Raw genomic sequence first — 24,256 nt, forward strand, 5'->3', positions numbered from 1 at the left:
TCATAGAATGCCAATTTAATAGAAGAAAGTATTCTTGCATTGAAGGAGTACTTGAGTGGAGGCCCAATGTCCTTCTGCTACCTTAATACTAAACTTATAAATGTATGCACGTAGATCTATTTCCCTATCCTCATATATAAATATAATTGCATATGTACATGTCTTTAGCTAGACCTCTATAAATGCCCTTTGCCTCCCAGCTCTTTCCTCCTTTGACTTTCCTCCTGTCCCACTGTCATGCTCAGTCCCCACCAGGGTTTCAGCAATTCTAGTTTTGTCCTTCTGTCAACAAGGTCTTAATCAATATAGTTTAGGCACCTAGTCAAAAAATGAAAGAGTATATAAATATTCATGATGGCCTTTTTTTAAAAAGCAGCAGTTCTCTGCCCTGCCCCTTCCCACCCCCATCCCTCACCTGAGGAGAGAGCCTTTCAAACTACTTAGTTTTTACCATCATACTTGTAAGTACTATTCTTAAGTTAATATTTCTTCATTTACCAACCTTCGAGATAAGCCCTCTATTGTGATAGATAAAGCAGTAGCTCACTTCACCATCTTCCTTGCCTCCTCCCTTCTCTTAACACAGTTATATCAATATTGTGGTTCATCCTTTGATATCTTTATGAATTTAAATAATGCACTTCCCCTGTGTTTTTTTCTTTCACCCACTGAGACTATCATAGCCAAACCTTTGATTTTCCCCCTGCTTCCAATTCCAACCGATCCCCTGTCCTAATGAGAACGGAAAGGAAGGCCTCTTCCTTCTGACCGTCTACCGAGGCCATCGCCAGTATTTATGAGACTTTCAAGCCCAAAAGAACGTCCTTCAGCAATGGAAAGATCTGAAGAGTCCACTCGCCACACGTGGTACTTGAACATTTGAAATGTGGCTGGTTTGCCTTGGAAATTGAATTTTTAATTGTATTTCATTACATTTCATTTAAATGTAAATAACATGCGGTCGGCGGACTCTTTAGGCCAGTTCCAGCTGAAAATCTAAGTCCAGTTACCCAGAACGTTCTGACTTTCCAGCCAAAATTATTATAAAAACTAACTGTGCCATAGTTTTAGGTACTATGTTCTGGTTAATAACAATAACCCGATAAGGAGTAATCGAGAAACGAATTTTAATTAAAAACAACAACTCACTGTCATCAACTCCATTCAATTCCAACCCTCTTGGACAGAGTAGAGCTGTCCACATCCCCTAAGCTCTACTAAAGCAGACTGCTAGATCTTTCTCCTGAAGAGCAGCTGCTGGCTTCAAAACCCCGACCTTTTGTATCTCCACTTTACTGCTGGGGAAATTGAGACATGGAAAGGCTAAGTAACCCACTGAGTAAGCAGGAGAGCTAAAATGCGATCGCCCATGAAGCAACGCCAGTCTCCGATCATAACCACGTCTCTATACTGCCTGTGACCTTAATGAGCGATCCCCGTCCTCCCTCAGACACTTTCAATTGGCTGGTAGATTAGGTGCTCACAGTTTCTTCCACGTTATTGACCTGAGCAGTGTGCCTTGCAGGATCTATATTCACTTCGATGTATGAACATTTCATTTCTACTGCAAAGAGACCCTGAAAACTGGAGGTTTAAGCAAAACCCAAACCCAGTGCCATCGAGCCCATTCCAGCTTATGATGACCCTAGAGGACAGAAGTGCCCTTCTGAGTTTCCAAGGCTGTGCATCTTTACAGGAGAAGACAGCCTCATCTTTCTCTCTTGGAGTGCAATGGATTCATGGATGTGAACTGCTGACTTTGTGGTTAGCACTTCAACCCATACCCTACTACACCACCAGGGCTCCTTAGGCAAGAGACAGGCAGCTGCAAGACTCAGAAAAGCTTGCTGTCCAGTCATGGAAAGACTGTCCCTCCAGCCTGCTAATTCTAGCCGTGTCTACACACTGTAGGAGCTAGTATGCACTAATGGTTGCCATGTCCTTTTGTTATGCCCCATGATGTGAATTGTGGGGACAATAGTGGCACAGAGATGGAATTCTTGCCTTCCTTGCAAGAGACCCGGAGTCAACTCGCAGCCCATACATAGTCACCACCCATCGCTCCGTGGAGGCTGCTGTGGTGTGATGCGGTGGCACTTCCAAATGAAGAGAGACGAGGAAGAAAGGCCTATTAGATCAAAACGATCCATCCTACCCAAAACCTATCCTGGGGGTGTGGCACAAGATGGGGCAGTGCTTTGTTCTGTTGTGTGTGGGCCAGCTCAAGACCATAGGGAGCAAGCACATGTGCTTTTTGGCATGCTGCCTTTTCAATCATGGTCAAGGCTATGGCCCAGGACATGCACACTCTGCTGTATTGTCTGGTACCTGAGTGAATGGTCTTTGGCTCTCATTCATTTTTCCCTCTCCCTGTTAGTATAGTTTTTCCTGAGGGCTCATTCCCAGAGCCCTTACCACTATGAGACTATTTGTGGCCGTTTGTTTCACTACCAGAGTGTTTATACCCTTTTCAAGGTGTGGGAAGTGTTTCCTGTGCCACATTGCTCCCTACAACCTGCTTTGTATAAGCTTCTTTTTTTCTTGATAATCTAGAAGCAACCTGAGGAGAAAACAACCAGCCCCGTTCAGCTATTATGATCAGTAAGGACGTACGGCCAACATGTTAGGGACCTAAAGAAAGCTAACTCACATTAGAAAATTCACGTTTTCTGATATAACCCACTCCTCGCCCCACTGTCTCCCACTAAAGTCATGTTCTAGTCTAGAGCCCCACAGACCCGTGTAAAGCACTCGGCAGTAAGCACACTTGGCTTTGCGGGCCATGGGGTCCCTGCTACCACTGCTCAACTCTGCCGCGTAGTGCCAGAGCAGCCGTAGACAGAGAGTCACTCAATGGATGGGGCTGTCTTCCAATGAAACTTTATTGCTGATCTTGAAATATTCATTTTCTATAATTTTCAAATGTTAGAAAATACTATTCTTTACATATTTCTTTTTAATAGTATAAAAATATAAATAATAATCATTTGTTTTTTAATGGTAGCAGGCTAAACTTGATCCATTAGCATAGTTGCCCATTGGGTTGCTAACCATAAGGTCAGTAGTTCAAACTCACCATCTTCTCCCCAGGAGAAAGATGAGGCTATCTGCTCACATACAGATTTACAGTCTCAGAAACCCAAAGGGCAATTGTACTCTGTCCTGAAGGGTTGCTGTGAGTCAGAACTGACTTGGAGGTGGTAGGATTGAGTTTGGATTCTAGTCTGAAAATACTAAGGGTAGATTTGGTACCGTCAACTCGCACTAACTATGAGTAAGTTAAACCCTAGTAAAATACAATTAAACCAGTAGCCCTCAAGTCAACGCCAACTTCTCATGACCTCAGACATGTTGTGTTTTCGATGGCTGAGTATTTTTGGAAACAGGTCACCAAACTTGTCTTCCAAGATGCCTCTGAGTGGTCCTGAACTGCCAACCTTTTGATTAGGCACTATATGCATTCATCATTTGCACCCCTGCCCCCAGCCCTAAAACTATTGGTTTGTGGTTTTTGAACTCCTGCTGTGTTGAGCATTTTGCACGAAAACTACCTCAAAAACCAAACAACCAAACAAACAAGCATACCCTCTGAAAAAGTCCCTGTCGTTATCCTCCTTCTTCAGATGAGGCTTCTCAAGGTCATACAACTAGTAAGAGAGTCAAACCAAGGTTTGTGTGGCTCCTGAGCCCCTGCACCTTCACCCAGATCTAGGCCGTCAGAGGGTGGGAAATAGCCGTAGGAGGATACGTTGCTTTTAGAACATCAGAAACGTGTCCTCATGTTTGCACCCATTGTTGCAGCCACTGCGTCAACCCATCTTATGGAGGGCCTGCCTCTTGTCCTCTGGCCCTCCACTTTACCAGCATGATGTCCTTCTCTAGGGACTGGTCTTTGAGTGTAATAGTCTCAGACACAGAATGGCATAGAACCCCTTCTACCACATTTATTTGTTCAAAGCAGACACGCCGCAACCCTGACACAAGGCAGGGTGAGAAAGCAGACCGCAGCGCTCAGGGAGGAAGTGGCTGACCTCCTGAGTGTCGGAGTAAACTGTGCTCCATCACATTCGCTACGGTGATTTTTTTTCCAGAAGCAGGTTGCTAGACCTTTCTTCTGAGGTTCCTCTGGGTAGGTTTAAACTCTCACCTCTTTTTGTTATCAGCTGAGCATGTTGACCACGCACACCACCCAGGGACTCTGGCATGCACACACAGGGAGCCACGCAACAGGTGGCCAGTGTCTTCAGAATCACAATTCAGAACTATATTCCAATGCAGAGAACGCTAAGGGAACCTTAGGAGAACTTTGCAATCAAACAGACCTTGGTTTGAATTATGCTGTATCCCTTTCTCATTGTGTAGCCTTGGGGAATTTTACTTCACTGCTTCTGTCACCTCACAATCATCCATACCACCCCCCTATGAAGAAGTCTTGTTCTTGCTGTTGTTGTCACTATATTCCTATGCTCAGAGGAGGAAGCTGGTGCTTAGGGAGATGACATTTGGCCTCCAGCTGGTGGGTGACCAAACTGGATGTGAGCCAAGGCAGCTGACTCTTGACCCTGCCTCTTACTCCTCCAATGTACTGCCTGCAGTATATGGGAACAAGAGACACTTCAAGCTCTTATTAGATATACAACAAATACCAGTCCCTTTTGTTGTCTGATTTAAAAGAAATGAGTTAATTGTGCCTACTTGCATTTTCTTTGCCTTCCTGTAAGAGTGTTGTAGCTTTACGAAAGCCTTTGGACAGAAGGCTCACTTGTGGATTGGGATACCTCCAGGCACCCGATCTGGGAAGACAGGGTTGCTCACCTGAGTGCTGAAGCTGAGAACCTGCAGGCTGCACTTTATGGCTAAGTGGTGTGCCCTGTTGGCATTTATTGGCAGTCTTAAAAGACCGTAACCTTGCCACGGAGGGCAGAAGCCAAGGGGATGTGTGGCAGAGAATCTAAAGACCACAGAGAGGCTTGCCTGCAGGCATACCTGAGAAGAGGTGATTTTGACCTGAAGAACTGTATCCTGAACACTTCTGATCCTGAATTGTACCTGTTAACTTCCCTAATAAACTTCATAATCATGGAAGCAGGGGTTACAGCTTTAAAGCCAACTTCACAAGAGTGCTAGAAGCCTGTACTCAGTTCAAGAAACCTGTATACCAAACAAAGAGTATCATACTCTTTGTTGTATCATTCAACAATCTTTTTAACTGAGCATCTTGTGCATACCTAGCAGTGTAGACAATGAGGAAAGAGGAAAGTACTTAATCTTCATAGCGTACATGCTAGCTTTGAGGATGGTGATAAATTATAAACTTGAACTACTAAGAAGTGAAAATATGAGTGGTGGTATCCAGTAACATTTTTTACATACAACCCTTCCACTGTGCTCAAGCCTTCTTACTCTATATATATATTGGATTGTATGTATATGTGTGTGTACTTATATACCTATATATAATCCAGAGGTCTTAAGATTGCCTGGGTTAGGAAAGTAGAGACAGAGCAAAATATCACTATTATTTTGCAGCCCCAAATCCAAAGACCACATGCTGAGGTAAATTTTGCTAGCCACTTGATAGTGGTGTGGTTGGCAGTTTCGAAGCCAAGGCTGAAAAAATGAATCCCAAGCCTTAATGAAGTCAAATCGGTGGAATGGAGTCAGCACATGCAGAGAAGAAATCATTTCTGGGGGTGACTTCTTTTTTTGTCCTTTTTCTTTAAGAGAGCCCAGAGAGAATGGGAGAACGGGGAGAGCCCAGCAGCCATTCATGCATTAGTATCTGTTCTGACTTCTTTTTTTGTCCTTTTTCTTCCATCTTTGAGTCTTACCTACCCGATTTCTGTTTCCCAAAAGGGCCTAATCCTCGTTGTTTTCTTGGTCTGTGCATTGATTTAATGGTATCAACCCCTGAGGTCCTCGTGGTCTGCACCTGGGTTGCTTTTTCTCCTAATGAAGCAAGAGAAGTGGTTTAAGCCCCCGCCGCGCTCCCTATCAAAGTTACACAATGATTAACTCAGGTCCCCTTATTAGGACCGGCCAGAAGAAAATCCCTTAGTCATCAGCATTGTGAAAATCCCGGAATGGTGTGTGTTCAATGAAAAGATTACCTTGGGCACCTGAAAAATAATGGAGGGGTTCAATAGAGAAACCATTAAGCCTGCCTACACACACGAAGTCAGGTGGAGGGTCGAGGTAATTAGCTGGGACTCTCAGACCCGAGAACCCAGTCATGGACTTTCTGCCCCCCGAGAGGCAGCGCAGACAATTACTCAAACCCCTCAGACAATTTTTTCCAGGAGAAGTCTTTTTAGGTTATGTCTACAAATACAAATACACACAATTAATCTTAAAGATGACTGGTCAATAAATGTGGTTTGGTGGAGGTTCGGTTTTGTTAACCTGGATAATAAGCAGCTTCCTGGATGGGAAGTCAAAAGCTACTTATTGGTTAGAGTCATAACATTACAACTTATTGTCACCGTGGCAATAATACATTGATATGCCAACACACTCAAGCCAAGTGACTTCATTTCCCTGAGCCATCATTTCTTCCATTGATCAGACCCCCTCGAAAGGTTGTTGACTCAGTACGTTTACAAGTGCAGTCATCCTGTTCAGGGCCATGAAAGCAGTAAGCACTCAAGAGATGTTGCTTATTGCCATTCGTTGTGAGATGAGCATGACTCATTGTGAATGTGTGGAGAGACTGTGCATTTAGACATTATCTGCAGAAAGGGAGGTGGGAAAACCATAGAGCAAATAGAACAAATGCCCTCCTCCTAGTGTGTTTCCTTTGCTTCCGGGGCGATAAAACATGCTGAACAGGTTGCTCGCCCAGGGCCTGTCTTCCTACCTTGATCTCCATCGACTTTTGCAGCTTTGTGTCTGTTTTCCCACATTCCTTTCCCAGAGCTGACTCTACAGAGCGGCTCATGGATAATTCCACCCAAGGGAGACCCTCCCACCAAAGGAGGGCATGAAAAATGCAGAGAACCTTGGGAAATAAAACCAGGTTGTAGTCACAGTTCTTGCCTTTCCTTTTGGGGCATTTGTGCCACTGCTTAGAAGGAGATCAGGCTGGGTGTCTGGAGCAAACCCCTCTCCTTTGCTTTGTCCCTGACCCCAGGGCAGATGGCTCAGTCCTAGAGATCTTCCGTGGGTACTGTTAGTTAATGTGAGCCATCCTGAGGCAGGGGCATAACAGTCTTTGCAGTCAGCCTCCAGGTATTGGAGGCAAATTCTCCAGTGCCGAGAGGCCCAGGATGGATGAGCCCTATAGGACCAGTGGTGTGAGTGGCAAAACAGGGAGGGTAAAGGGAGAATGGGTAGGGAAGAGGGAACCGATTACATGGAACTGTGTGTGACCTCCTCCCGGGGGACAGACAACCGAAAAGTGGATGAAGGGAGAAGTCGGACAGGGCAAGATATGACAAAATACCCATTTATAAACTATCAAGGGCTCATGTGGGAGGGGGGAGCGGGGAGGGAGGGGAAAAAATGAGGACCTAATGTCGGGGGTTTAAATGGAGAGAAAATGTTTTGAGAAATGATGTACAAATACGCTTTACACAATTGATGTGTGTATGGATTGGGATAACAGTTGTATGAGCCCCTAATAAAATGTTTAAAAAAAAAAAAAAAAGTGCCAGCCTGAGAGGCAGCTCAGATACTTGCTGGTAGCCTGGGGAAATGCCAGCATCCTTTTCGTGGTCATAAATGCCCCATGGACTAGAAGTGGGACATGGAATGGACTGTTCCCACCAGGATGGGGCATATTGGCTTTGTCGACATCAATAAGCCAATATTTCCAGTAATCATGATAAGAATTTTACCCACTTACTAGTTGAATTTAAGGCTATACCAACTCATAGCTACAATATAAAACAGAGAAGAACTACCCCAAGGGGTTCCAAGGCTGTAATATTTAAGGAAGCAGCCTGCCACATTTTTCTCCTGTGGGGCAACTGGTGGGTTTGAGTCGCTGACCTTTAGGTTGGCAGCTGGGCATTTATCCAGTGCACCACCAGGGCTCCTTAGGACAAAAATGGCCAACATTTAGTGAACATTCACTGTGTGCCCAGTGCTGTTCTAAACACTAGATGGATTCTCATTCAATCCCCATGCTGTCCCTTTAAATACCATTATTATTGTCCCCGATAATGTTCCTTAATAATGGTAAGTAGCATTATTATTGAACCTACAGAGAAGGCTCAGAAAAGCTAAGTAACTCGGCTCAAGATAACCAAATTAAAAACCACCAAAGCCAGACTTCCAACCTACCCAGTCTTAAACTCATCCTCACTTCTCTAGGAAGGATTTCCTTCAAGTTTAAAAAAAGGAAATCATCCCTACCTACATTATGAAAAAAATAAATAAAATAGATGGTGTTTTTAAGAAATTTGTATTTTATTCATCAAAGCGCCATCTACATATATTTAGGAAGCAGCCTTGTGTAATTTGGGAAGCCTGTTACTTATTTTGATACAGAGGCAGTATCTGGTGCAAGTTTGGGTCCCTTGGCCCTTAGCCATCAGTCTAGATTCCTGGTGGGGTTGGGAGGATTTGTCACTCTCCAGTACAGCCAGCAAAAAGCATGGGAACCCTTAAAATCAATGTGATGCTTAAAGGTAGCATGGTTGACCTTCGGCTGGAGTTCTGGCCAGGGTTTTGCCCATGTGCTCACTTGGCTCCATCTCAGCCCGTCTCCTGTAACACATCTACTTCTCAGGAAGGCGAGGATCGGAGATCAGAAGGCAGCTTAGTGGTACCTCTCCCATAGAAAAAACATCACTTTCAGAGCACCCCACATAGACTCTGCTTGAGCCATTCCAGTGAGGATGTCTCTACTGCCAGGGACGGCCAGTCACTGTGATGCTGTCTGATCCTTCTTCTGGGTCCCGGACATTTAACTAAGTCTTCCTGGTTCTGTACTGTGGAACTGCTGCAAATAGGTTCAGTCCTTTTGCCTGCAAGCTCCTTAACTGCATAAAGATGGTGGTTTTCTTTCCCACTGGCCTTTCTTTTTAAAAATAATAATAATAATAAATCATTTTTGGGAAGGTTCTTACAGCTCTTATAACATCCATTATATTAAGCACATTTGTACACATGTACATGGCCTTTCTGTATTCATTTCCTAGGACTGCTAAAATGAAATGTCACTAAGTGCATGGATTTAAATATCAGAAACTTACCTTACCAGAGTTCAGCCAGCCGAGAGTCTGAGATCAGGGTGTTGGCCATGTGGACTCCTCCTGAGACTCTGTACCAGGCCCTGCTCCCAGCTCTCACAGCTCTGGGACTCCTTGACTTGAAGCTGAAGCATCCCATGGGATCAGTCCTCTGCCATACATCCCTGTGCATTTTGTCTTTTATAAGCATATTGCTCACTTAGGATGGTGGCCCAGGACCTCATGTTAAGCTAACTGATAATATGCCCCCAAACCCTGCTTTCAAACAGTCACATTCACAGGATTAGGACTTTAACAGAGCTGTCAGAAGGGAGAAGGAAGGCCATTTTTTTCCCCCAAGTAAAGTACCACCTCCATTTTCACTCTCTTTGTGGAACACATTCCCAGGGTTCCCTGCAGACTCATTGTCAATGTCCTTCAAAGATCCAATAGCCACAGCCAAAAGGACACATTTGTGTGAGTGTTTTAATAGTCAGAGAGCCACCACCTCCCTGATCTCTTTGCTCCTGTTGCTGCGGGATGGAGAGTGAGTGGGAGTCATTGATGAACAAGCCGAACAAACTGAAGGGGAGTGGATGACTTTCACTCATGACATTGAGCTTACTTCTTCTTCCCAAACTGCCTTGAAAGGAACAGAATTTGGCTGGTGTCATTCTCCGGGTTGGAACTGCATGTCAGTGGTAAATGGAGAGTGGGCGTGTTTAAAGGTTGATCATTTCAGCTGTAGCAAAAAATCTACCAACTGCCAGGCATCAACTCGCTGAGCAAAGGAGGCAATTTCTATTTGAGAAGGATTTGACTTTTGTGATCAGCCCCTCCTCTAACCAGCAAAGCTTGAGTTTCTTATACTTTCTTCCTACCATTGTGGAGGACATCAGGGATCCAAAGGAGAAACTGAGGCTCAGAAAACCCACTGGCCAATCCTGACTTCTCTATCTTCTGACTTAGACCATGGGCAGAGCCCATTCCTAAACTGCTCTGGATTTTAACTCTCTTATGGGTAAATGCTATCCCCATTTCCCTGGGTGCCCTAAAAGAGAGCTGGTACACCATGTGCTTTGCAAAATAAAACACAGCATATAAATATCAGTGTAAAAGGAGGATTTTGTGGGGTTTTTTGTCTTTCATAAATAAAAAATATATTTTAGAGTTTAATAGCCTTCTCAGATACAATTTGGTCATCTTTTATCAACATTCTGTAATAGTTTCTGACTTTGAATTTCATTTTCTGGAACTTATTGATTAGAAATTGATAATTATGCTATTTGTAATCTGGAAGTGTGTTCCATGTATATATATATTCCTAATATACCTTCTAGTGTTTATTGATGTGAATATTTTGGTTTAGGAATAATTCCCACAATTGCTTTTTGCTTCCTTCCCTCCCCCGCTCCCACCACCTATCATGCAACTTAATTGTTCAATCATATTAAGATTTACAAAATTTTTTAAAATTATTTTATTGGGGGCTCATACAATTCTCATCACAATCCATACATACATCCATTGTGTCGAGCACATATGCACATTTGTGGCCCTCATCATTCTCAAAACATTTGCTTCCCACTCTAGCCCCTAATATCAGTTGCTCATTTTCCACCTCCCTCTCCATTCCCCCCTCCCTCATGAACCCTTCATAATTCATAAACTATTAGTTTTGTCATGTTACCCTGTCTGATGTTTCCCTCCGCCCTCTTCTCTGCTGTCCATCCCCCCAGGGAGGAGGCAATACTTAGATTCTTGTAATTGGTTCCCTCTTTCTACCCCACATTCCCTTCACCCAATGGGCATTGCCCCTCTCACCACTGATCCTGAAGGAGTCATCTATACTGGATTCCCTGTGTTTCCATTTGCTATCTGTACCAATGTACATCCTCCGGTCCAGCCAGATTTGTAAAGTAGAATTGGGATCATGATAGTGGTGGGGGGAAGTGTTAAAGAACTAGAGGAAAGTTATATGTTTCATCGTTGCTACCCTGCACCCTGATTGGTTCGTCTCCTCGACACAACCTCTCAGGAAGGGGGTGTTCAGTTGCCCCTCGAGGGGTTTGAGTCTCCACTCTGCACTCACCCACCTTCACAATGATATGATTTTTTTGTTCTTGGATGCTTGGTACCTGATCCCTTCGACAGCTCATGGTCACACAGGCTGGTGTGCTTCTTCCATGTGGGCTTTGTTGCTTCTGAGCCAGTTGGCCGCTTGTTTGTCTTCAAGCCTTTAAGACTCCAGACGCTATATCTTTTGATAGCCTGGCACCATCAGCTTTCTTCACCACCTTTGCTTATGCACACCTTTGTCTTCAGTGATCGTATCAGGAAGGTGGGCACCCACTGATCTGATTTTTAGTTCTTTAATGTCTGATAACGTCCCTTCTGCACCTCGCAGTCAGTCAGACTGGTGTGCTTCTTCCATATGGGCTTTGATGCTTCTCAGCTAGATGGCCGCTTGTTTATCTTCAAGCCTTTAAGACACCAGACGCTATATCTTTTGATAACCAGGCACCATTAGCTCTCTTCACCACATTTGCTTATGCACACGTTTGTCTTCAGTGGTTGTGTCAGTAAAGTGGGCACCCACTGATACGATTTTCAGTTCTTTGATGTCTGATAACTGATCCCTTCTACACCTCGTGGTCAGACAGTTTGGTGTGCTTCCATGTGGGCTTTGGTGCTTCTCAACTAGATGGCTGCTTGTTTGCCTTTAAGCCTCCAAGACCCCAGAGCTCACCCAGATTTGCTTATGAATTAGTCATCTTGAGAGCTTGTTTGGAGGTTCTGGCAAGGAACGCAGCTACTCATTCACGCTGGACTGAAGGACGGCCCTCCTATCAGGGAAGATCGACCTCTTCACCCGGGTTCACACCTTCAGGGGGGATGCACATGGACTAGTGAGGGGGGAAGGGGACTCCCACCTAACCAGCCAGGTCAGCCAAATAAAATCTGGAAAATAATGTCTAAGCCAGATCGCCTTCACATCCTCAACTAATAATATTAGCTCTTTATCCCTATGTCCTAGAATTTCCTGTGCGCTCACCCCAAATATCAACCTGGAAGTACTATAGGTTGAGTACTCTAAGTATGTATCCCCATATGGAAGATGAGCCAACTGAGGCTCAGAGAGATGAAGTCACTTGCCCAAGGTCACACAGCTTAGAGAGGAGATTCGAATCCAGGTCTAAGGCCAAATCCCATGCTTTCAAACACTACATTCTACCACACACCCTCTCCAGAAACAGAAAACAAGTTTTATAACCACTGCGTGTACCTGCCCTTTTGAGATTTTCAGTATCCCAAACCAGAAGACATAACGGAAGCCTTGCAACTGTTCTAAAATGTTCCAGGGCCTGCCCCTTCCGCACCCCCACCTCCAGACATCCAGCCCTTCCAGGGCGAGGCAGCCCACCCACCGCAGCTCCTACTCTTGGAGGGAGTCCATCCAAACTGAGAACTGAGGGATGCCTTTAGGACAGAGGTTCTCAGCCTGTGGGTCGTGACCCCTTTGGGGGTCAAAGGACCTTTTCACAGGGGTCGCCGGATTCATAACAGTAGCAAATGATAGCGATGAAGTAGCAATGAAAATAACTTTATGGTTGGGGGGGTCACCACAACATGAGGAACTGTATGAAAGGGTCGCGGCATTAGGAAGTTTGAAGACCACTGCTTTAGGATAAATCTGCCGCCAAACTACACAGCAATCCAAGGGACACAAGGTGATGGTGGCTTTAGTGGCTTTCTGGCGCAGGTGTGAATCACTTTAGGCTTAGCTAGAACCACTTTTCATTCTTTTTAAAAGGAAGGAGGGGCGCAAAGCTCCCCACATGCACTGGGGAGTCCAAACCAGTCAAACTATACAGTCTCTCCCTCCCTCCCCTCCCCCTGGCGCCTCTAACTCTCTCTCCCTCCCCCTCTCTCACACACACTCTGCCTCCGTAGCAGCAGTGGCTGTGGCTGGAAATAAAATAGCAAGCAGATTTTATTTTTCCGTACCTTTTTGTGTTTTCCCGGTCAGCCCCGCGTGCCAGCATATTGTTTTAACGGTGGTGGTGAGACAGCATCGAGCTGTGAACAAGCAAACATAAACACCAGCCTCACTTCTATCCTCTCCTTTTTCCCCCATAGGTGAAGGCAGCTTCCAAATATGTGGATGTACCTGTGAGTATCTGGAAATTGTTCTTTTCTTTCATCAGAATTTGGATAGCACTCCTTTTATTCGTTGATGTTAAAGAGTATCTCCCTGAGACTTGGGCCATTAGGAGGAAGAGAGACAGGAGTGCTTCGTAGAGACCTTTCACTTAAGCAAGAACGGGGTTTGTTTGCTCCAGAAAAGAAGGCCTGTCGTAAACCAGTCCCTTCCCTTTCCTTTGGTTTTCCCGGTACATTTCATTCTCTTACCATCTTGCATGCCTCCCCTCCTGTATCTATGCCTTGGGAGTAGAGTTGTGAGCTAGACGTTTGCACAAGGGGGGCTCTGTGGTTTTTTGTTTAAAAAACAAATTCTGAATTTGTTCATTTTGGAGTCAATTCTACGATTGTTTTTAAGGGAACCTTATGAAAACTGCTTATAATTAGCACAGGCCTCATTAATGAAGAGAGCACTCAAAGTTCACAGATAAAGCACTTGAAGTTGCCCAAAATTTACATTTAAATTGAGGTTAAGTACTACACATGAATGGTAGAGTGTGGGATTACCTGTGATAAGTCAGGATACATTTATAGACCGACTTTGCCCGGCCTATTAGCAAAATAAAATTGGAGAGATTTAAATATATTGCAATAAAGGGGAAAAGAAAAGATTCTGTTTCTCCATTTCTAACAAAAGAGGTATGAGTCTATTATAAAATATTAAATTTAGAGAGCTTATCTCAACAGCTACCAAGGGTCTGTACTGAACGTTTCTCATTCTGAACGTGGTTAAGTACTCTCCTTGTTCAAATACTTATTTGTTGAAATTTGTTATTTTTCTTCTGAAAGGATTTATATTAACATTTAAATTCATTTCCCCAGGAAGCTAAGTGTGTAATGGTTTATTGGCTTATTTCTCAAAGGAAGACAAAATGGAAAATTGGAGTGAACTTGGCATTAGCATATATTTTGTTTGTTTAATGAAAGAATGTGCAATCAATAATTATGCTTTGAATTTATATAATGCTTCTCGTCAAGGGTCCTAGGGCTCCTTCCCAGAGATGGTCCTGATAGTGGAGCATGGAAAGAGCTACTGTGAGCAGAGAAGCGAAGTCGTTTACATTCCCAAGCCCCCAAAGCATGAACTTTCAGTTCATAGGGAACAAAGTACTCAAAATCTGGGGCTTCTTCCTCATCTGTAAAATGGAAAGTCTGATACCTAACTAGTGGGGGAGGGAAGGTGCTGGGCAGATGGACCAGGCACTCAGTAGACTGCACCATTAGATGAGCGTGTGGTGGTGGCAATCACAGTGGTGGTGAGGTGCCCCCCACTTTGGTTGACCAGGCATGGAGGGTGCATTTGCTGATAGCAGTTTCTCACCAGCACTGGTTGTCAACAGTGACTTCAATTGACATTCTCACCTCCCAGCCCAATGCTGTGGATTCCCTGAGTGGTGTAAGCAGTTTTCCTCCACAGCTGCTAGTTGAACGGTTGATGTTTCGTCCACCCCGAGGTGCCTCTGAAGAGAGGCCTTGCAATCTACCCCAAAAATCAAAACTCTTCTGTTAAATGTGGTTCATCCTCATGATTCAGACTCTGTATCAACGTGAAAGGGCCCTGATCAGCCCTCGTCTAGCGTTTATGGACTGACTCTGCTAGGTAGCCTTCCTAGGTTTTAAAGACGCAAAAGGGAAAACCAGCAGTGTTTCCACCCTGTGGGTGTGGTGCAAGCAGTTAATGACCTCAGCTGCAAGGTTAGAGTTGCAAGATGTTAATGACCTCTGGGTGGTTGAAAGGTTGGAGTTGCATTCCACCTAGAGGTACTTTGGAAGAAAGCCTGGCTCTCTGATTCTGGAAACAAAACGGCAGCCATTGAAAACCCTGCGGAGCAAAGTTCTCTACTCGGACACCCACGGGGACCACCAGGAGTTGACTTGACAGTAATTATGTTGCCGTTGTTTACTCCTCCCTCTAGAGAGGCACTGGAGCCCTGGTGGCAGAGTGGTTATGCATTGGACTGCTAACTGCAAGGCTGGCAGTTCGAACCCACCAGCCACCCCTTGGGAGAAAGATGAGGCTTTCTACTCCTGTAAAGTTAGTCTTGGAAGACCACAAGGGCAACTGCCCTAAAGGGTCACCATGCGTCAGAGGCGACTAGATGGCAGAGGAAAGAATAGAGGAGGCCCCGGTGGGGCAGTGGTTATGCACTCAGCTGTTAACCACAGTAAGTCAGCAGCTGCAAACCACCTTCCCCTCCAAGGGGAAGAGAGAAGGCTTTCAACTCCAGTAAGAGTTAAACCCTGGAGGGCCTTTTTACGTTGTCCTGTAGGATCACCGTGAGTCCGGTTTGACTCAGTGACAGTGAGTTTAGAGTAAATGAGAAAAGAAGATATAGCTGGCACATCAAATCCATTATTGCGCCAATCAGTACAGCTTAGGACAAAGCTAAGCTTTAGAAATAAGTTGACTTAAAGATAAGTTTATACTAATAATGATAATAGTAGTGTGTAATAAATGTTTCAGTAAATGGACGACTTTATTATAGTAAATACATAGCATAGCCTATGTGTGCACTGATTACAGATGGTCTCAGTTACCGAGTGCTACTATACTAGAAATGCCACAGGTGGATGGCATTAACAAACAAGTGTATTTTTTCACAGTTTCAGAGACTAGAAGTTCCCATTCTGGGCATGGGCCCTAGTGGAAGACTTGTTCTCTGTCCACTCTGGAGGAAGCTCTTTGTCTCTTTTTGAGCTTCTGCTCCTAGATGACCTCCTGGCATATTGTAATCTCACGTCCCCCATCTCTATTGGCTCACTTGTTTATTCAGTCTGTCATTATCTCAAAAGAGATCGACTTAACCACACTTTGCAGTACTACTGTCTCATTATCATGCCAAAGAAAAGCCATTCCAAAACAGGATCATAACCACAGGTACGGGGGTTCAGATTTACCATCCATATTTTTTGGGGGGGGCACACAATTGAATGTGTGACAGTAAATAATAATAGTAATATCTTGCTTCTCAAAACAGCCCTAGAAGGGGGTGTCATTATCCTCCTATTTGCAGCTGAGGACATTGGAGCACAGAGCAGTAAATCACCACGCCCATTGTCACCTGGTGACTGAGCAGGGGGGTGAATGTATAGTGGTTTGACTGTCAAGCTGTCTTCCGGGTGGTGAGCTGTTGTCTGCTAGCCCTGGCTTTTAAGACCTGCTGTGTGCATGGATCTCTTTCCAACTCCACCTGCGGTGAGGCCACCACGGTAGCTTGAAATCAGCCATGATGGGAGTATTGACACCATGGGAATTGGCATCACAGCAAACTAGGGTTTGTTTTGTTGTTTTGTTTTGGACAGCCAGTTGACCAGCCCACCACTACTATTGACTAAATCAGCGCTCCCCAATCCGAAACACACACCAGTAATACTTGGCGAGGCTTGGTTTTTTTGTTGTTTTGCTTCTCTTGGTTTGGTTTCAATTTTGACTTTTAAGTGACAATTCCCAGCCTCTTGCCTCCAGAGAATCTGATTCAGCTTTTGGGGGTGGAACTTGGCAATTTCTCTCTAAAAATCTCTCCATGTGATTTTGATACATAATTAAGTTTGGGGACCAATGAACTAAATCAATGATTTTTTTTTATTTTTAACCTTGGCTGCCTATGAGAAGCTTCAGGGAAGCTTGACCAACTATTAATGCCCAGGCAACTTGCCAGACAAAACAGAACCTCTGGGGATGGGGCCCAGGCATGGGTCTTTTCTTAGGGCACCCACGTCTTTCTCATTTTGCAGGCAGGATTAGGAAGCATTGGATAAAATCATTTCTAGAGTTGTTTCTGGCTTTGAAGACTCTGGGTTTGTGTGTGTTGGTCTGTGAGGTTTGGGGGCACACAATTTGTTGGTTTAGTTCCGTGTGGGGACGAGTAGTTAGTTACCTTAGAGATTTGTCTTTTAATTATCCACACTAACAGAGAGAAGCACTGTTACCAGCCATTCAAAACACTGCCGAGTCCCCACAGCATCTCTCTTTGTCTTAGCTGTGGTCTTTGACCCCCACAGTATCTGTAGCAGATTTACATCCCTAATTAGGGCTTGCTTAGGATACTGAAAATTTGAGTTTGTTTTTCTCAAATTAAGAATTGTCCTGATAGGGGTAAGCTAGATTAAAATATCCCCTTTTCCCCTAAACCATAGAATGGCTAACTCATAAATTATCCTTTTCACGCATAGATGGAGTTAACCACACCAACATGGATGTATCTGTTTTACATTTACTGTATTTCCTAAAATCTGTGTCCTAGTCTCTCAGCCTGTCCCATGTAAAATAAGGAAGCGATGAGATATTAAGCAATGAGTACTGAGATATTAGGAAGCGATGAGATATTAAGCAATGAGTAATGAGATATTAGGAAGTAATGAGATATGAAGCACCACCACCTAAAAGGTTCTACTGCGTGTAAGTAGCAACGTGCTACAATGTCTAGTTTATCTAATCACATCAATTATTTAGTCAAGCGTATTTTCCAACTAAGCATAAGCTACCTTGTTTGTAAATAGTCTTTATTTGAACCATTTTGGTTGGAAATCTACTTAGAAGTCATTAGACATCCTCCCCTGTCTCTTGAAAACAGAATTGTTAACTGCCATCGAGTGGATCTCTAATTCCTAGTGACTCTCTATACCCAAGGACTTGAAATGCTGACTCCCTGGTCCTGTGTCGTGTCCCATGGTGGTCATGGATCAGACCATTGTGATCCATAAGATTGTCAATGGCTGTTTTTGACAGTGGAGTGCCAGGCCTTCCTTCCGCATCCTTCTTCACCTGGATGCTCCACTGAAACTTGTGCGACATCTAAGCAACACACAAGCCATGATGGACCATGGGTGGGTGGCTGTGCCTGAGGGGCATTTGTCAGGAATCAAGCACGGGCCCCTGAATGGAAGGCTGCGTCAGCCATGCCTTATTAAATAGGTGATTGCCATCATGTCAAGAGAGCAGCCCGACAGGACAGAGTAAAACTTCCCCATAGGATTTCTAAGGCAAGAACCCTGGCGATGTAGCGAGTTACATGTGGGCTGTGAACCAGAAGTTCAGCAGTGTGAGCCACCAGCTGACCCTCCAAAACCCTATAGACCCATTCTCTCTGTCCTGTAGGGTCACTGTGAGTCGGAATCGACTCGATGGCAGTGAGTGATCTTCATGAAAGGAGATGGCCACCTCTTTCTCCTTGGGACAACTGGTGGGTAGGGGTACTTAACCACTCCTCTACCAGGACTCTTTATCTATTTTTCTAACTTTTTATTGTGAATTGAGTGAAGGTTTACAGAGCAAATCCATTTTCCACTCAACAAAGGAGCGTCTGAGACCCCAGTTGCTACTCACCAAAGTAGGCTATAGAGCAATGTCATTGTGACCTATGTCGGGCTAACTGACCTCCGAGCCCCATGAGACTACCATCCTGAGCCCCAACCCCAGTGACTCGTTCCCTCAAGGTGCTTGTGGCAAAGGGAAACACCATGTACAGATTGCCTCGGTCATGCCTGGAGATGCTTATGCATGTACTCCCACTCTCCGGGCCCTTTATTTAAAAAGGGGACTGACCATAATTGAATTGAGTACCATCTCGATGACTCAGGGTCATTGCCAAGACTACCTCTTTCCCCAGTGGCTGCCCAGTGGGCTGTTTTCCCTGAGGGCCCCTAGAGGTCCGAGGCAGCTGCCCTTGCACTTGCCAGTCCTGCACTTGAGCAGTTGGTGAGTCGGTGTGTCTGCTGTTACCGTTTGGCAGTCTGCCCCCTACTCCTTACACTCAGGGGATTAGGAGAAGTGACAGTTCTCTCTTGCCGCACATCTGTTTCATCTAACTCTTTTCCCCTCTATTCCTGGGAAGCCACCTTCACAATTTGGTATGTTGTTGTTCTTCTTCTTCATTGAGTTCAGCCAGCTTAGGCTCGCTCACAGCAACCTCATAAACAACAGAATGAAATGCCACCTTCGTGATCATTGGCAAGTTTGAGCCATTATGGTAGCCATTGTATAGAACTTGCACCTAGGGGACTCATCTTATAGCACTGCATCAGACCACAGGGTTTTCATCTGCTAAGGCTTGGGAGTCATTCACCAGGCCTTTCCTCCTAGACTCTCCTAGTCTGGATGCTCCACTGAATCGTGTCCACCGTGGATTACCCTACTCGTATTTGCAATACTGAAGCAACATAGCCGCCACAGGACTGCAAAGTGGCAGGCAGATGTAGGGATTGAATGCGTACCCAGCTCCTTTTCCAGAGATGCTGTGAGGAGGACCTGGAGAACTGTAATGAGACCGCTTCGCCTGTTTTAGTGCAGAGACTGTTGGTTTTATTTTCACGTTGATCCCTCTTCTTGGTTCTAAAAACTCTCAGTGCCATCAAGGTGATGCCAACTCATAGCGACCCTCTAGGACTGCCCCAGTGAGTTTCTGAGACTGGAACACCTCATAAGAATAGAAAGTCCTGTCTCTCTACCACAGGATGGCTGGTTATTTTGAACTGCTAACCTTGCAGTGTGCAGCCTAATGTATAACCTCTAAGCCACCAGGGCTCCACTTGGCTTTAAAGTAGGCAAGACTGTGGAGTAGCATAATGTTGTGAGTAGAATATCACAGTAGCCCACTTGTGTAGTGTTGTTTCTTTACCTCATGCATTATGAGTATTTTAATAAGTCATCAGGAAAATGCTTGAAGGGCAGTAGGGAAGCAGGTGTTGATCCCATTGTACAGAGAAGTAACTAAGGCCCAGGGAGACCTTGTGACATAATGAATACCACCAGGTCAGCAGTTCAAAACCGTCAGCCACTAGGAGAGGCTTTCTACTCCAGTAAAGAGTTATAGCCATGGAAAACCACAGGGACAGCTCTGCCCCGTCACGTAGGGTCACTCTGAGTTGGAATGAACTTGATAGCAGTGAGTTTGGTGTTTTAATTAGGGCCAAAGAAGTTTGAATGATTTGCACAAAATTGCCATTTATAGGAGATCCAGAGGAAATTCCAAGCAGTCTGACCAAAGAGCTTAAAAATGGAGGTAGGAAGTGGGCATTCACTCATTTGCCCCTGGATCCATTCATTACTGAGAACCTACTAGATGCCAAAGAGGCCTGTCGGCATAGTGGCTTATACATTGAACTGCTAACCGCAAGGTCAGCAGTTCAAAACCACCAGCTCCTCGACAGGAGTAAGATAAGGTTTTCTACTCCTATGGAGAATTAGTCTCAGAAACCCACAGGGGTAGTTAACTCTACCCTGTCCTGTAGGAGTGCTGTGAGTTGGAATTGACTTGGTGACAATGAGTGTGGCTGTTTTTGTTTGGGATTTGGGATTTTATTTGTGTGTTTTTAAGATGTAAAAGTCTCAGAAGCCCACAGGGGCTTCAGAGTACTGTCCTCCAGGGTCACTGAGTCAGAATCAAGTCATGGCAGTGAGTTTGTTTTTGCGAGTTTACTGTGTGCTGGGGACACTGTAGGAGAACACAGATAAAACCCAACCCTTGTGCTCATGTTCACAGGGATGACATTGTACTTGGAGGGTGGGGGAGCAGATAAAATAAAATGTGAACTATTGATGAGTGGAAAATTTGAGCCGAAAGATAGAGAACCATGGAATGTGTTAACTACCTGGGTGAAAAACCATACTGATTTTTTTTTTTTAAAGAAAAGTTCTAAAATGTTCAATGAAATGTACCTTTCAGCAGATACTAAACCTAAGTGAGAAAAGGGGGGTGGGGAAGGCACCACCTTTATCAATGGGGGGGTGGGGGGTGTACTGATAGGTTTGGTAAAGTCAGCTTTGGATCTTAGCTCTAAGATGGCAGCGAGTACCCAGGAAAAGTCCCTATCTGCCACACGCATCACCAGGGAAGAAATGGAAACAATAATAATACTGTGTTTCTCAAGTTTCCCCAGGCAGGGGTCCCCACCTCTCCTGAGAACGGACTTTGATGTGTGGCTCCCAAAGGGAGGGAAGCAGAGAGGTGCCAGTTTAAAACTGATAGCTCTCACCGCTCACTGGAGAAGCGCTCCTGTTTTGTATCAGAAAACTGCAACAATTATAGGACCATCATGGAGCCCGCTCAATCCATTCGCTGAAAATTGCTTGAAAGGCTAACATTTGACTACTGTGGCTTTGGGTTGTCCTCATTGTTTTTCAAATTAATACCTTGTCATTGTTTTAGCAGGTGTTAAGAAATGTTGCTAGCATCCCAGGGGCCAAGCATTGGCCCTTTGCTTGATAATTGTTTGCTTTGTATCAGGGGGGAAAAAAATACAGCCTACTGTTTCCAAACCTTCCTCATTTTCACCCTGGAAATTACACAGAAGTGTTAACTAACTTCAATTTGCAGTGCCTGACAGTCACGTCTTGTAGAAAAATGATACTTTGTGATCTAAGGTAAATCACAGTAATGAAAACTCATCTTTTTAGTTATTAGCAAACATACATATCGACTGTGGAAATTTAAGGGGATTCTGGCAGCTCTCCTGATGACCCATATTACAGTATTTTAATAGGTTTCTTTGGAGATAACTTTGATTGCGACATCTCAAGCAGTGTGCATTCTGAGTTTCTTCCTTTAAAAAAAAAAATCTCTTACAATAGTTTTCTAACTCCTGGATGAACCACCTGCTTACCTTTAAATAAAATCTAATTTACTTCAATATCAAGTATTTTTGGCCCTCTTGTTATCCATCTTTGCCTGGGAAGACAAGACACATGCCTCTCCTAAGTAAACAGATAAGCAGATCTTCAGTATGTACTTGGATTTAATGGTCTTCTTTCCACCGTGTGTGGTGGCAGGCAGGTGGGAAGGGGAGGTTGGGGGTAGAAGGGGTATAGATTGAAATGTAGTGCTTTTTACGTAGCACTCTCTCAAATTATTTTTAAAGGAGGACTGGGAAAGGCGGTCTCCATTATGTTATGGGTGGTGGAAAGCAGCATGTTTTCTTTTTCATTAATTGGAGAAGGAACCCTGGTGGTGCTTTTGAGTTAAGCATTGACTGTTCTCCTCAGAGTCTGTGGTTCAAACCCACCCCATGCTCCACAGGAGAAAGATGAGACTGTCTACTGCCTTCAAGACTTATGGCCTCAGAAGCCTAAGCTGCGTTCTGCTCTGTCATGCAGGGTCACAATGAGCAGGAGGTGGGCTCGTGAGTGGGTTCATTGGGGTCTCAATCTGAAGCAAAGCTGGGATCTCTGAGGGATCCGGTGGAGATTTATCAACTGGATCTTTCTACCAATATAATGATAACAGAAAAAAGTATAGATATATATAGATGTTATATAGGTCAGGCCCTACAATTCTGACTACCTTCTTAGGCAGGCTTGATTTCTGGGAAGATCAGGAAGTTCCACCATCAATCCCTCTCAAGGGTAGGCTGTGGGTAGGTGTACCATGACTGCAAACGTCATCCACCAAGACCTGGCGGGGTGGGTCACGTGGGGTGAGAGGAGAGAGTAAAGATGCATGGAAAGTGAAGAGAGCCTCCCTGTCTGAAATCCAACGTTCACGTTTTCTTGTTTCTTTGCAGAAACCCGGGATGGATGTGGCCGATGCCTACGTGACTTTTGTCCGCCACTCTCAGGATGTCCTGCGTGATAAGGTCAATGAGGAGATGTATATAGAAAGGTTATTTGATGTAAGTAATGCCTTCTCCTCCTTGAAGACCAAGGAAGAGACCCTCCAAAATGTGGCAAAATAAGAGACAGGAGGATAAGTCACATTTTGAGAAAACGGATCGGTCCCCATTCAGACAAAATCCTTTCCTCTCCCTCTGCCTTAGGCTCTTCTCTGTCGTGTGTCTGTTCTGAACCTACACTGGTGTGGCAGTGTCTTGGTCCCTATCTGTGTGATATGTAGGACAGTGTGCAACATGCTGCCGCCGGCGGGCCCCAGCGTGCACAGGGCTTGCGAGGCAGCTCTCTCTAGCTGGCAAAGACCCTTTCTGGTCATGGTTCTGCTCCTGGCCATCTGGCCCCTCCTTAGGGTGCCGGTCCACTCCCTCTCCTGGCAGTGGTACTTCTCAGAACCCAGCTGTGGCGGGCAGAGAAGAAAGTCAATGGCATGCGTTGTTACAACCCTGAGCCCTGAGTTGTGCTAACACCAATGCTGGAGTTGCTTCAAACTCACACTGCCTCTGCGCACCCAGCCTCTTGAAAATCCGAGAGGGTGAGCCTGTGCCCAGCAGGCAGGAGCTTGGACCTGTGAGAGCCAGATTGAAACTGTCCCAAGAACGTACGTTTCTGAGGGCCCATCCATCCCAGGCCATCTTATTGCCACTCCGACTCTATGGGCACCGCCAAAGCCAGCCACTGAGGCAAAAATGAATGAACCAATTAATTAAAGGGATCTGCTTCGTTCTCAAATGGCCTGCCTCTTTCAGGCCAAAGCAGACAGAGTTGCCTAAGCCAGCAAGGTATGTGGCTTCTGGTTTTCACCGAATTTGCCAGCTTCGACCCGGCCCGAGTGCATGGAAGCTGCCGTCTTTGTCTCCGTGTGGCTCTAACTGTAGCATACTTTCCGTCTTGTGGAACATGAGCCCCTCCCTGCCCAGGTTTCCCTATTCTCACTGCCAGCCCAAACGTTCATGTTTTGATCTGCTATGGAATCGTGTTTCTACACTTTCTCTAAGATTGTGTTCTGCAATTTACGTCGAGTTTGTTGTTGTTGTGCTGTAGCTAACTGAGCTCGTTGTTGGCATCGCTTTGGGATTCTGCCGCGTCTGACTTTTCTCTGCTGTCTTCCAGCTCATTGGCTTTCCTTGTGTGTTGAAAAGGCCCCTCCCCCGGGTTTGTTTTGTTTCCCTTCCAATCATCCCCTTTCTGTGCTGGATGCCCCTCTCTTCTGCATCACCTTCTTACTTTTTAATTCCCACCCATTCTCTCTCTCTCTCTCTCTCTCTCTCTCTCTCTC

At 45.0% G+C, this 24,256-nt stretch overlaps 1 protein-coding gene across 1 annotated transcript in view; it reads left to right on the forward strand.

The window, feature by feature from the left end:
• Positions 1 to 24,256, forward strand: part of CADPS (calcium dependent secretion activator) — a 435,301-nt gene that overhangs the window by 372,481 nt on the left and 38,564 nt on the right. The window contains exons 27-28 of the mRNA XM_045290125.1: positions 13,314 to 13,346; positions 22,875 to 22,982. Coding sequence (XP_045146060.1) covers positions 13,314 to 13,346; positions 22,875 to 22,982 — 141 coding nt within the window. The remainder of the gene's footprint in view (positions 1 to 13,313; positions 13,347 to 22,874; positions 22,983 to 24,256) is intronic.

The sequence above is a fragment of the Echinops telfairi genome, unplaced genomic scaffold (assembly GCF_000313985.2).
Source record: "Echinops telfairi isolate 266 unplaced genomic scaffold, ASM31398v2 ScPeMD7_31;HRSCAF=116, whole genome shotgun sequence".
Taxonomy (NCBI): Eukaryota; Metazoa; Chordata; class Mammalia; order Afrosoricida; family Tenrecidae; genus Echinops; species Echinops telfairi.